The 13,850-nt window shown below is 45.2% G+C and overlaps 1 protein-coding gene across 1 annotated transcript in view; it reads left to right on the top strand.

The window, feature by feature from the left end:
• SPTAN1 (spectrin, alpha, non-erythrocytic 1) overlaps positions 1-13,850 on the top strand; it is an 82,637-nt gene that overhangs the window by 37,637 nt on the left and 31,150 nt on the right. Inside the window, exons 21-28 of the mRNA XM_011931450.1 lie at positions 783-931; positions 2,280-2,339; positions 3,457-3,655; positions 7,351-7,455; positions 7,907-7,930; positions 8,996-9,031; positions 12,428-12,475; positions 13,208-13,299. Of these exons, the coding sequence (XP_011786840.1) occupies positions 783-931; positions 2,280-2,339; positions 3,457-3,655; positions 7,351-7,455; positions 7,907-7,930; positions 8,996-9,031; positions 12,428-12,475; positions 13,208-13,299 (713 nt within the window). The remainder of the gene's footprint in view (positions 1-782; positions 932-2,279; positions 2,340-3,456; positions 3,656-7,350; positions 7,456-7,906; positions 7,931-8,995; positions 9,032-12,427; positions 12,476-13,207; positions 13,300-13,850) is intronic.

Here is a 13,850-nt window from a genome sequence, read left to right as displayed (position 1 = left end):
CAAATTTTTTGTATTTTTTAGTAGAGACAGAGTTTCACCATATTAGCCAGGATGGTCTCGATCTCCTGACCTCTTGATGTGCCCGCCTCAGCCTCCCAAAGTGCTGGGATTACAGGTGTGAGCAACTGTGCTTGGCCTGAGACCTCATCTCTATTTATATTAAAAAAAGAAAAAAAAAAAAAAGCCAGGCGTGGTAGTTCACACCTGTAATCTCAGCATTTGGGAAGCTGAGGCGGGTGGATCACAGTGTCAGGAGATCGAGACCATCCTAGTCAACATGGTGAAACCCTGTCTCTACTAAAATACAAAAAATTAGCTGGGCGTGGTGGCGCACGCCTATAGTCCCAGCTACTTGGGAGGCTGAGGCAGGGGAATCGCTTGAACCCGGGAGGCAGAGGTTGTAATGAGCCAAGATGGTGCCACTGCACTACAACCTGGTGATAGAGCAAGACACCATTTCAAAAATAAAAAGTTTTAACTCAGTGAAAGTTCAGTGGGCACATGTGGCTGGTGGCTCCAGTGTTAGCACAGTTCTGGAGCATCTAAGCGGAGAGAAACCTGGCCTTAGTGGCAGGCAGCATTGCTCTTCTGCCTATGACCCTCTGCAGGTGTGGTAGGTGAGGAAGGGACTGAATTATCAGACCTTATGCAAAGTGACTTTAATACTGTTTTGGGCCTCTTAAAACAATTAATGCGGTCTTGTGTGTGCACACACATGACCTCCTTGGATTCTCCCTCTCAGAGAAGGAATTTGTTTTCAGTTCTCTGTCTTTTTTCTTTAGGATTGGTGGAAAGTGGAAGTGAACGATCGTCAGGGTTTTGTGCCAGCTGCTTACGTGAAGAAATTGGACCCCGCCCAGTCAGCCTCCCGGGAGAATCTCCTGGAGGAGCAAGGCAGCATAGCGCTGCGGCAGGAGCAGATTGACAATCAGTAAGGATGACACCGGGGGCCACAAGGACCAGGCGTCCCATAGGCGTACTCTGTTCCACATGGGCCGAAGCTTAGGCGTGTCCTGAGGCTCCTGGAGCCCACCTGCATGCCTCCTGCTGTCTCCACCCCACTTTGAGCCCACAGACCTCCCTGTTTGGGTCTCAAACCCCTGACTAATGACTTATTTTGCTTTGTTTTTTTTCCACCAGTGTTCATGAGATTTTCCTAAACAGAATTTTTCTAATCATTGCCATTTGTCTTTTGGTTCAAGATGCTTTTCGAAATTGGATATTCAGATTCTACACCCCTAAAACTCTGTCCACTTTGAAAAGCTGCTTTCAGAGCTTCTCTCTCTGCCATAGCTTTGAGTTCTGAGAATGGAATTTTTTAATGAAATGGCTCTGTCCTCTTTCCTGTAGCTGAGTCCCCATATTGCCCTGGGTCCCTCCTTTAGGGTATTTCTGACTCCACTAATGGAATCAGCAGTTTTGGACACTTGAGAAGTATCCAGGAAATACATTCCCACTAGAGTTTGGGTAGAATAGTGGAATTTTTGGATTCCAGTGATCCTTAGTAAGATCAGAGTTATTTGTCCACTTATAGATTCGGTTATTATTGAGATAAGAATGGAAGGTTTTGGTTTGTATTCTTTTTTTTTTGAGACAGAGTCTCGCTCTGTCACCCAGGCTGGAGTGCAGCGGCATGATCTTGGCTTACTGCAACCTCACCTCCCGGATTCAAGCAATATCCTGCCTCGGCCTCCCAAGTAGCTGGGACTGCTGGCATGTGCTACCACACCCAGCTAATTTTTGTATTTTTAGTAGAGACAGGGTTTCACTGTGTTGGCCAGGCAGTTCTCAAACTCCTGACCTCATGATCCGCTCACCTTGACCTCCCAAAGTGCTGGGATTATAGGCATGAGCCACCTCACCCAGCCTTGGTTTGTATTCTTACCAGTAGTCTGGGTCATAAATATAAGAGGAAAAAGTAGATCAAATATATGGCTAAATTGCTTGTTAGCTCTCAGTAAAATTTCTTCCTAAGGGTAGTCCAGTCTGTTCCCTGACGTTGCTCTGTGAAGTTGCCAGTGTTTTCAGTAGGAAAATCTGCCTTAAGCATGGCAGACCTGTCAGGAAAATGAAGGTGAACTAACCCTGTAATTTTCCTATTATTTCTTTACTGTCATTTCACTCATGGCTTAGAGTGCTCCTTAGAGCTGTTGAATGAGTCCGTATTTTCCCAACATTAAGCATCCACCATCATGGCACCAGTCGGAGCTGCCGCCTTTCATCCCTGTGGATTAATCCCACTAATTTGTGCATGCTTTTGCTGTGCCCCCTCTGTGCAGGACGCGCATAACTAAGGAGGCCGGCAGTGTATCTCTGCGTATGAAGCAGGTGGAAGAACTGTGAGTAGGCTGAGAGTCTTGCAGAGCACCAGTGTCCACTGCTACCCTGTCCATTCTCCCTCTGCCGCTTTTCTTGAAGGCCTTTGTTCATCCAGAAAGATGAGGTGGTGGGAGGAACTGCTTGTCTGTGCAGCAGCTTTGGCTCACAAGGGAAGAGGTCGCGGTGCAGCTGTGTCGGTTGATGACTGCTTATCTCATTGGTTGCTTCCGTGTACAGCTGTGTGTTCAGAATGGTGTTGGTTCCCCCTCCTGTTGGTTTTTGTGGTGGACCAGCCAGTATCAGCAGCAAACCTGAAGGCCTGTTCTGTAGTTTTCCTTAGTAGGAAGGAAATCATATGCTTCTCTTAAAGTGCTGTGATTCTTGGTAACTCATTGCTTTTTTATTTCGCTTTGGGACACTTAGATTTGATGGTGATTCTAGTTTTTTTTTAGTTTTTTATTGTTTGTTGTTTTCGTGTTCAAAGATGATAATTCAGCCTTTTGTATTTTAGTTCCCGAGGGTTAGAATATCCTTTGATTCTTAAGAAATCTTTCAAGTAACAGAATGGCACAGAGATACTTAGTACTGTGCCTGATTTTCCTTCCGAACTTGCCAAAACTTTCTGAGAACTGAATGTATCATTTTAGAAATGTCCTACTAATATGGAGATAAAACATCCTATATGAGGATATTTTAAAACTCAGTGTACCTTCCCCCACCTCACCCCAGCCTGGGGGCTATTCAGAGAATTATAAAAGACAAAAAAACCCTCTGGATACATTCTGCCCAGCAAATTCATTTCATCTCTCCACTGTAGTTGCATGAACCCTGTGTTACTGTGCTAAGCGCTTGGTTTCAGTCATTTGTGGTTGTGTTATAAGTGCAGAATTGGCCTGGAGATAAGTGTGCCTGGCTGTTCTAGCCACCTAGTTGTGAACAGTGTGTGCATATCTCTTAGGCTGTGGCGTGGGTACTTGGGATCCTCATCTTCATCTGGTAACTCTGTTACTAGGGCATTATCATTACAAACTCGTAGCCTGGAATCCATATCTTGGAGACACCTCGTGGTTTGCCTTTATGTCAGCATTTACAAACTGCCTGCCTTGTCCCTCTTGTCTCCCTCTTGAATTCCATCAGATATCATTCTCTTCTGGAACTGGGTGAGAAGCGTAAAGGCATGTTGGAGAAGAGTTGCAAGAAGTTTATGTTGTTCCGTGAAGCGAATGAACTACAGCAATGGATCAATGAGAAGGAAGCCGCTCTGACAAGTGAGGAGGTCGGCGCAGACTTGGAGCAGGTTGAGGTGCTCCAGAAGAAGTTTGATGACTTCCAGAAGGTATGGGCAGTCTTAGAGCTCAGCTGAAAATTTATTTAAAGATTTTAGTCTCTTGATTTTTTTTTTTTTTTTTGAGATGGATTCTCACTGTCATCCAAACTGCAGTGCAGTGGTATGACTTCAGCTCACTGCAACCTCTGCCTCCCGGGTTCAAGCGATTCCCATGCTCTGGCCTCCTAAGTAGCTGGGATTACAGGTGCCCGCCACCGTGTCCTGCTAATTTTTGTGTTTTTAGTAGAGACAGTGTTTCACCATGTTGGCCAGGCTGGCCTCAAACTCCTAACTTCAGATGATACACCCACCTCAGCCTCCAAAGTACTGGGATTATAGGCATGAGCTTCTGTGCCCAGCCGGAGTCTCTTGATTTCTGACTGCAAATTACTGGAATGCAAATTACATAGATTATATTCCATCATCTATGTAGCTTTTTTTTTTTTTCAATTTTTTTTTTTCTTTTGAGACGGAGTCACGCTTTCGTCACCCAGGCTGGAAGTTCATGGGTGCGATCTTGGCTCACTGCAACCTTCTTCTCCCAGGTTCAAGCAGTTCTCCTGTCTCAGCCTCCCGAGTAGCTGGGACTGCAGGTGCTTACCACCATGCCTGGCTAGTTTTTGTATTTTTAGTAGAGACGAGGTTTCACCATATTGGTCAGGCTGGTCTCAAACTGCTGACCTCAGGTGATCCACCTGCCTCGGTCTCCCAAAGTGCTGGGATTACAGGCGTGAGCCACTGCGCCCGGCCTCAGGTTTTTTTTTTAAGATAGAGTCTCATTGTATTGCCCAGGCTGGAGTGCAGTGGCTCGATCTCAGGTCACTGCAACTTCGCCTCCCAGGCTCAAGTGATTCTCATGCCTCAGCCACCCAAGTAGCTGGGATTACAGGTACGCACGACCACGTCTGGCAAATTTTTGTATTTTTAGTACAGCTGGGGTTTTACCGTGTTGGCCAGCCTGGTCTTGAACTCCTGGCCTCAAGTAATCCGCCCACCTCAGCTTGACCCAAAGTGCTGGGATTACAGGCATAAGCTACCACACCTGGCCTGTGTAGCTATTTTTAAAAGACTTTAATTGAAACCTTTTTGGACTAGTTTAGTTTTAAGGAAAGATATACTTTGTTCTCTACATGTTGTTATAAGAACTTTTCTAAGCCTAAACTGCAATATATGTGAAAGTACTCTTTTTTTTTTTAATTGGGGTAAATTTACAAAGCTAACCATTTTAAAGTGTACAATTCAGTGGTATTGAGTACATTCACAATGTTGTGCAACCACCACCTCTAGTTCTGAAACATTTGTATCACTTCAGAAGAAAACCACATATCTGTCAAGCATTCATTTGCCATTCTCCCTAACCCCAGGGGCCCACGTAGCCACTCATCTGCTGCTTGCCTCCATATTTACCTATTCTGGACAATTTATAAAAATGGAATCACGTTATGTGACTTTTTGTGACTGGCTTCTTTTGTTTATGTTTTCTTTCTTTCTTTATTTTTGAGACAATGTAGCATTCTGTTGCCCAGGCTGGAGTACAATGGCCCAGTCTCAGCTTACTGCAGCCTCCACTTCCTGGGCTCAAGTGATCCTCCTGTCTCAGCCTCCTGAGTAGCTGGGACTGTAGCTATGCACCACTATGCTCAGCTAATTTTTGTGTTTTTTGTAGAGACAAGGTTTCGCCATGTTGCCCAGTCTGGTCTCGAACTCCTGAGCTCAGGCTGTCTGCCCACCTTGCCCTCCCAAAGTGCTGGCTCACATCTGTAGATGTGAGCCACTGCACCTGGCCCATAATGTTTTCAAGTTTCATCCTTTTTGTAGCACATATCAGTACTCCATTCCTTTTTATTGCTGAATAATATTTGACTGACATGCTACACATTGTTTATCCATTCCACCACTTAAAAGTATTCTTACAAAAAATTAAAATGAGGAGAAAGAGCTTCTTTCTCCTATAGTAACTGTGCATTAAAATTTTATCTCGTTTTTATTTATGTTTTAGAGATAGGGTCTCACTCTCTCGCACAGGCTAGAGTGCAGTGGGATGATCGTAGCTCACTGTAACCTTGAACTCCTGTGCTCAAGTGATCCTCCCACCTCAGCCACCCATGTAGCTGGGCCTATGGACATAGGCCACCACATCCATTATTATAGTTGAAAAAATTTTTCTGGCCGGGCCCAGTGGTGCATGCCTGTAATCCCAGCACTTTGGGAGGCTGAGGCAGGCGGATCACCTGAGGTCAGGAGTTCGAGACCAGCCTGGCCAACGTGGTGAAACCTCATCTCTGCTGAAAATACAAAAAGTAGCTGGTCATGGTAGTGCCTGCCTATAGTCCCAGCTACTCAGGAGGCTGAGGCATGAAGGTCACTTGAACCCAGGAGGCGGAGGTTGCAGTGAGCCGTGATCACGCCACTGCACTCCAGCCTGGGCAACAGAGTGAGACTGAGTCTCATTAGAGAAAAAAAAAAAAAAAAAATTTTCTGTGGAGATTGGGGTCTGGTTATGTTGCCCGAAGCTGGTCTTGAACTCCTTAAGCAATCCTCCTGCTTTGGCTTCCCAAAGTCCTGGTATTAAAGGTGTGAGTCACCACACCTGGCCTCTTCACATTTTAAAAACATTGTTTTAAAACCAAAAAGAGGTTTTAAAAAAGTCTCTATTTGATAAAAACATTTGCTGGGCATAGTGGTGTGTGCCTGTAGTCCAAGCTACTGAGAAGACTGAGGTAGGATTGCTTGAGCCTGGGAGGTAGAGGCTGCAGTGATCCATGATTCCAATACTCCACTCCAGCCTGGGTGATAGCGAGACCTGTCTCCAAAAAAACCAAAAAATGAAAAAACTACAGTTAATGAAGTAAATTTGAGTCCAATAATTATCTGAGGGCTGGGAAAACCAATCCATAGGGATACATGTTGAACAGATCCTTAAAGCTTTTTTTCTTTGTTTTGTTTTGTTTTTGTTTTGTTTTGAGACAGAGTCTTGCTCTGTTGCCCAGGTTGGAGTACAGTGGTGCAATTTTGGCTTACTGCAAACTCTGCCTCCCAGCTTCCGCCACCTGTTCAAGAGATTCTCCTGCCTCAGCCTCCCAATTAGCTGGGATTACAGGCGCCTGCCACTGTGCCCGGCTAATTTTTGTATTTTTAGTAGAGACGGGGTTTCACCATCTTAGCCTGGCTGGTCTTGAACTCCTGACCTTGTGATCCACCCACCTCGGCCTTCCAAAGTGTTGGGATTACAGGCATGAGCCACCGCACCCGGCCTTTTTGTTTTGTTTTGTTTTGTTTTTGAGATGGAGTTGCACTCTTCTTGCCCAGGCTGGAGTGCAATGGTGCAATCTCGGCTCACCGCAACCTCTGTCTCCCAGGATCAAGCGATTCTCCTGCCTCAGCCTCCCGAGTAGCTGGGATTACAGGCAAAGGCCCCCAAACCCAGCTAATTTTGTACTTTTAGTAGAGAAAGGGTTTCTCCATGTTGGTTAGGCTGGTCTTGAACTCCCGACCTCAGGTGATCCACCCGCCTCGGCCTCCCAAAGTGCTGGGATTACAGGCGCAAACCACCATGCCTGGCCATAGCTTATTTTTTAAATCCCTTTTTTTTTAAATAGGCCCTTGTAGAAGAATCCTTATAGTTTCAAGCCATAGTTTGTGATGTCTCCTTTGACTTTGGCTTGCTATTTTGGGTTTTAGTTATTATGGCTTTTGTTTTAAAGGACCTGAAGGCCAATGAGTCACGGTTGAAGGACATTAACAAGGTGGCTGAAGACCTGGAGTCTGAAGGTCTTATGGCAGAGGAGGTGCAGGCTGTGCAACAACAGGTAGGTGTCTCCATCTTGGAGTGAGGCTCTGTTGCTGTAAGGATGCAGCTTTGTTCATCCTATGTCTGTCATAGCCCAACAAGCAGTGTTTCATAGCACAGGATTGTGGCTTGACTGTAGGTCAGGTCCTCTATGTGACCAAAACCATTTTGATTAACTTCTTTATACCATTATCCCTCATCTTCATTTGGTTCTGGGGGGGCTTCTGTCTTCTCCGTAAGTCCATTAAATGTTTAATGTTTATATAACCATTAACTAATGGTAATTTCATAAGTTCCTCAAAGAAAAGGTTTATATATAAATACTTGAAGTTGTGCTGGACATTTGGACTGGCATTTCCATTTGTCTTTTTGGAATTCTGTCCTGTGTTTCCAGATTTGACCATAATGAGTATTCTTGAGAGACGTGTATTTCTTCTAATAGTAAAACTAGTTTCTCTCTCTCCTTGTAGGAAGTGCATGGTATGATGCCCAGGGTAAGTTTCGGGTACTGCATGTGGATCTTGAACATGAGAAGGATTTAAACTTTGGGAAGAATATCAAGTCAAGAACTTCATCAGAATTGCTGTTCCTTAACCTCCGATGCCTTTTGTGTGTAAAGATTTGTGGAAAGCACCAAAAATTGATTTCTTTTTTTTTGAGATGGAGTCTCACTCTGTCACCCAGACTAGAGTGCAGTGGTGTGATCTTGGCTCACTGCAACCTCCACCTCCCAGGTTCAAGCGATTCTCCCATCTCAGCTTCCTGAGTAGCTGGAATTCCAGGCGTGTGGCATCACACCCAGCTAATTTTTGTATTTTTAGTAGAAACGGGGTTTTACCATGTTGTCCAGGCTAGTCTCAAACTCCCAACCTCAGGTGATCCACCCACGTCAGCTTCCCAGAGTGCTGAGATTACAGACGTGAGCCACCGCTTCTGGCCCAGAAATTGATTTCTATTTGCCGTTCTCCAAAAGACAAAAAAAGTTGGGTTTTTTTGTTTGTGTGTTTTGTTTGTAAGAGATAGGGTCTTTCTTTGTTGTCCAGACTGGAGGTCAGTGGCTTTTCACAGTTGCAGTTATAGCCTACTGCAGCCTCGAACTCCTGGCCTCAAGCAATCCTCCCACTTCAGTCTCCCAAGTATCTAGGACAACAGGCATGCAACACAAAGTGCAGCTCTTAAAAAAAAAAGTCTTTATCTCTTCAGTGTTCTAAAACTTTTTCTATAGCTATCTTTAGGTTTGTTTATTACTCGTTTGCAGACAATCTTATGAGTACAACATAAAGAAAAGTTGGTGGTTTTCTTATTAAATTTCTTTATTCCATTTCTTCTACTGGATAAAAACTTGGAATTTGTCTCTTCTGTTTGTTGGCTTAATTTTTCTTTACCAGCCTTGAAGTTTGTTACCAGCCAAACTATGGAGGGAAAATGCTGTTTTGATTAATGTATTAATATCTGGGATCTCCTCTGGGGGAAACTAGAGTCATTAACTGGAAAGGTCAGGTGCTTTGTTGTTTCATGCTCAATTGCATGGCTGCCTAAATTACTCTTTCTCTGAATAGGATGAAACTGATCCCAAGACAGCCTCCCCGTGGAAGGTAAGAACTCTTTTGCAAATTATTGTTTTCAAGAGTTTTGCGAGAGCATGAAATATGTTGTGTCCTTTTCTGGTGTGCCTTTCTCTGAATATTCAGCTTGTCTTAAGTCTTTAGTCATTTCTGGACTTGTTTGGGCTGGTTTCTTTCTGAATCTATTATCTCTTAAAATGCGATGCTTAATATACAGAAGCAGAGTGTCTACGTCAAATGCTCAGTACAGTTAGGTTGCATTGATTACCCATGTTGGTGCAGGATATGCTGCAGCAGGGAGCACTGTGTGGTTGGCAGGGTCCCACCAGTAAGAGGCAGTCCAAAGGGAAATGACATGAACACGAGAACAACTGCACACGTAAAGGAGGGCAGGCCTTCATTCACCGTCTGCCTGTCCTCTATCCTGTGGCCTAAGAAAGGCTTCAGAGATGTAAAGGGAGGAATGAGATGTTTCCCCACTACAGTAGACATTTTTCTGGACAAATCCAGGTGTGAATATGGCTTAACCAGAATGGGCCATCCCTGACCAAGAATACAGGGGAAAAGGTGTTTGTTTTGTTTTGTTTGTTTGTTTGTTTGTTTGTGATGGAGTCTTGCCCTGTCAGCCAGGCTGGAGTGTGGTGGCGCAATCTCCGCTCACTGCAACCTCCGCCTCCCCAGTTCAAGCAATTCTCCTGCCTCAGCCTCCCAAGTAGCTGGGACTACAGGCATGTGCCACCATGCCTGGTTAATTTTTATGTTTTTAGTAGAGACGGGGTTTCGCCATGTTGGCCAGGGTAGTCTTTAACTCCTGACCTCAGGTGATCTGCCCGCCTCAGCCTTCCAAAGTGTTGAGATTAGAGGCCTGAGCCATAGCGCCCAGCCGGGGAGAAGGTTTTTTTTGTTTTTGTTTTTTGTTGTTTTTTTTGAGACGGGGTCTAGCTCTGTTGCCCAGGCTGGAGTGCAGTGGCATGATCTGAGCTCGCTGCAACCTCTGCTTCCCAGATTCAAGCGATCCTCCTTTCTCAGCTCCCCCTAGTAGCTGGGATTACAGGCATGCACCACCATGCCTGCTAATTTTTGTATTTTCAGAAGAGTTAGGGTTTCGCCATATTGGCCAGGCTGGTCTCAAACTCCTGACCTCAGGTGATCCACCCACCTCGGCCTCCCAAAGTGTTGGGATTACTGGCCCGGCCAAGGTTTTTTGTGTGATACATTTATAGCTGTGATTGTGTAACTGGTTGCCTGTGTCTCAGTTCTAGCATCTTCCCTCCTGACCCAGCTCTTCAGGAATACATCACTTAAGTTACAGGCAAGTTAGAGAGCAGATTCTGACTTTATAAAAGTAGATCTTTTGGCTAGGTGTGGTGGCTCACACCTATAATCCCAGCATTGCGGGAGGCTGAGACAGGTGGATGAGCCCAGGAATTGGAGACCAGCCTGGGCAACATGGCGAAACCCCGGCTCTACAAAAAACAAAACAACAACAAAAAAGTTTTAAAAAGAAAAAGAAAAAAGAAAGTAGGTCTTTCCTCGTTAGTACAATGGTGAGTTGACAAGCAGATAAAAAAAAGTAAAATTTTTAAAAGTGTATCCCCAGAAATATGAAGAAAGCATGAAAACCTTAAAACAAAAAGCCTCCCCCCAACAACCCTTCCACGTCCACCTTTGAACCTGCTCAGTCACCTTGTCTGACCTCTCCTGAGGACCTAGGCTGAGAGGGATCTGTGTCTTGTGGCCTCCTTCCCCGACTGGCTCTGACTATCCTCCTTGTTAAGTAGGTTTCTAATTGGGCCAGGCATGGTCGTATACTCTTTTCCTTCTATTCAACTTTCTCTCCTTTTCTCACTCTTCGCTTTTCTTACATAGCAAAATGTGATCATTGATTATATGAATGGGCAACAGCCTTACTTAACACCCTCAGCAGAATGTTTATGATAACCTAAGTATTTTTTCAGAAGTTTATTTTAGATACCTTTATAAATCCCAGTACCTCTTACTGGAGACAGTGGGTCCACCTTCTGACTCCTATAAACACACCAGTTGAAAATGTCACCTAGGGATGCCATGAGGACATCTGCATCCAAGCTCAGCCCTCCTGCCCTCCTTTTTTTTTTTTTTTTGAGACAGAGTCTTGCTCTTTCGCCCAGGCTGGAGAGCAGTGGTGTGATCTCAGCTCACTGCAACCTCTGCCTCCTGGATTCAAGCAGTTCTCCTGCCTCAGCCTCCTGTGTAGCTAGGATTACAGGCACCCACCACCATGCCCAGCTAATTTTTATATTTTTAGTAAAGACGGGGTTTCACCATGTTGGCCAGGCTGGTCTTGATCTCCTAACCTCAGGTGATCCACCCGCCTCGGCCTCCCAGAGTGCTGGAATTATAGGCGTGAGCCACCATGCCCTGCCTCTTGTTCTTTACTCAAAGGGTGGTGAGCATTACAACCTGGGCCAATTTGAGTTTCTTTCCAGTGAATTGGGTGGGCTGTAAGATCTTAAGGGACTTTATTTATTTGTTTTTATTTTTATTTTATTTATTTATTTATTTTTGAGATGGAGTCTTGCTCTGTTGCCCAGGCTGGAGTGCAGTGGCACAATCTCAGCTCACTGCAACCTCTGCCTCCCAGGTTCAAGCGATTCTTCTGCCTCAGCCTCCTAGGTAGCTGGGATTACAGGCTCACACCACTGTGCCCAGCTAATTTTTGTATTTTTAGTGGAGACAATGTTTCACCATGTTGGTCAGGCTGGTCTCAAGCTCGTGACCTCAGGTGATCTACCCACCTTGGCCTCCGGAAGTGCTGGGATTACAGGTGTGAGCCACCGTGCCTAGCCCTAAGGGACTTTAGATTTTTAGAAGTATCTATATTGTTGACAGCTATATTGTTGAAATGTACGTTGTTGAAAGCGAATTCACTGCTTTATTTGTTCCCTCTGGTAAAGCCATTGCCCTTCAACGGGGATACTGGTAAAAAGAACAGCAACCCAATAACTATAATTAGAAATGAAAGTGGTTATTAGTGCTCCTGACTGTTAAATAGTCTCAGCTGCCAGCATTTGTTAAATTAGGGTTTTGTTTTTTGTTTTCCTTTTTTTTTTTTTTCTGGAATATTCTGTAGTATAGACAAGGAAATGATATAGTCTTTTAGGTATTTTTCTGTCCAACTAGCTGCTGGAATTGTGATTTTTACCATTCTCTTTTCACTCTTCATCAGATAAAATTAATTACTGAGCTAAGTCTAATTGTGCACTTTGGGTATTTTCATGACCTAGTAGTTGACACTTCTGCTGATGTCTCTGTTAAGAATGTTGCCAGTATCCCTTTAAGGTAATTTGGGCTGATCACAGGGACCTAGTCAATGACACTTGCAGCTCAGATCTCTAATTGCCAGGCACTTGATTAATTTTGCCTTCTGCTTTCCTCCCTACCTAGTCTGCTCGTCTGATGGTTCACACCGTGGCCACCTTTAATTCCATCAAGGTAAGAAGCAGTGACCAACTCCCCTAATCTCCCCTGGTTTTCTCCACTATCTTCCTTCCCTGTCTACAGTAGAGCTCTTGTTCTTGTCAACCGGGTAAACTGCAACATATCTCACTCTCCTGGGTCCAGGCGTGTCCTAAGTAAACATCAGCATGCTCATGGTCGCTGGGTAGCTTGGTGGCTTTCCTGTCAAGAGCCCACCAGTTCTCAACAGTGCGGCAAGCCTTCCCTCTGATTTCCAGTAGGTCAGGGAGCTAGAAGGAGCACAGTCTCAGGAAAGCAGTGAGTGGCTCCCTTGCCGCCTGCAGTGCGAGGTCCTGTGGCATGCTGGCTCTTCCCAGTCCTGCTCTGGCCTGTGAGGCTGCTGGTCGGCTGTTGGGAGGCAGCGAACACTGGGATTTCTTCACGCAGCTGTGACTTAGGAAGCAGTTGCTAACTGCCAGGCCCCAGGCTAGGAGATGAGAGTAAGGAAAAGTCAGCTATGTCTCCTGCTGCCTCAGAGGGGATGGCTAGGTCAGGTGTTTGTGGGTGTTGAAGCTGTCAGGCACAGCTAGTTTTGACTTGGCTCTGACTGGAATATTGTATATACTAATTTATTCAGTGAGGAAGGTTGGAAACAGGAAATTATATGTGCCCTAGCATCTCCTTCAAGCAAAGTCATTTTCCCAAAGTCTGACTGGGAACATGGCAAGAGAGGCAGTGCAGTGGAGCTGATGTTTTGCTGTCCTGCAGGAGCTGAATGAGCGCTGGCGGTCCCTACAGCAGCTGGCTGAGGAACGGAGCCAGCTCTTGGGCAGTGCCCATGAAGTACAGAGGTTCCACAGGTGAGGGGTCAACCCTGGGCTGGGAGAGGGAGAAACAGGTGACTGCTAGTTCCTGACAGGCCCCAAGCTTGCTGAGTGAGATCCTAGAGGAACGGCTGGCTCTTATTGATGTTTACATCTGACACAGGGTGGATGCTCAGTAAATCCTGCTAAATGAATTCGTTTGCTTTTTAGGGTTATTGGTGGTAGCCACAGACAAATATACAAATGTCAGCTAAATAAATTTTCTTAGGCCAGGTCTGGTGGCTCGTGCCTGTAATCCCAGCACTTTGGGAGGCCAAGGCAGGCAGCTCACCTGAGGTCAGGAGTTTGAGAGCAGCCTGACCAACATGGGGAAAACCCACCTCTACTAAAAATAAAAAAATAGCTGGGTGTGGTGGCAAGCGCCTGTAATCCTAGCTACTTGGTAGGCTGAGGCAGGAGAATCGCTTGAACCCGGTGGGGGTGGAGGTTGCAGTGAGCCAAGATTGTGCATTGTGCTCCAGCCTGGGTGACAAGAACGAAACTCCATCTCAATAAATAAGTAAATAAATAATTTTTTTTTTTTTTTT

Source organism: Colobus angolensis, unplaced genomic scaffold (genome assembly GCF_000951035.1).
Source record: "Colobus angolensis palliatus isolate OR3802 unplaced genomic scaffold, Cang.pa_1.0 Scaffold9, whole genome shotgun sequence".
NCBI classification, from domain to species: Eukaryota; Metazoa; Chordata; class Mammalia; order Primates; family Cercopithecidae; genus Colobus; species Colobus angolensis.
This window is presented reverse-complemented; position numbering and strand designations above follow the sequence as displayed.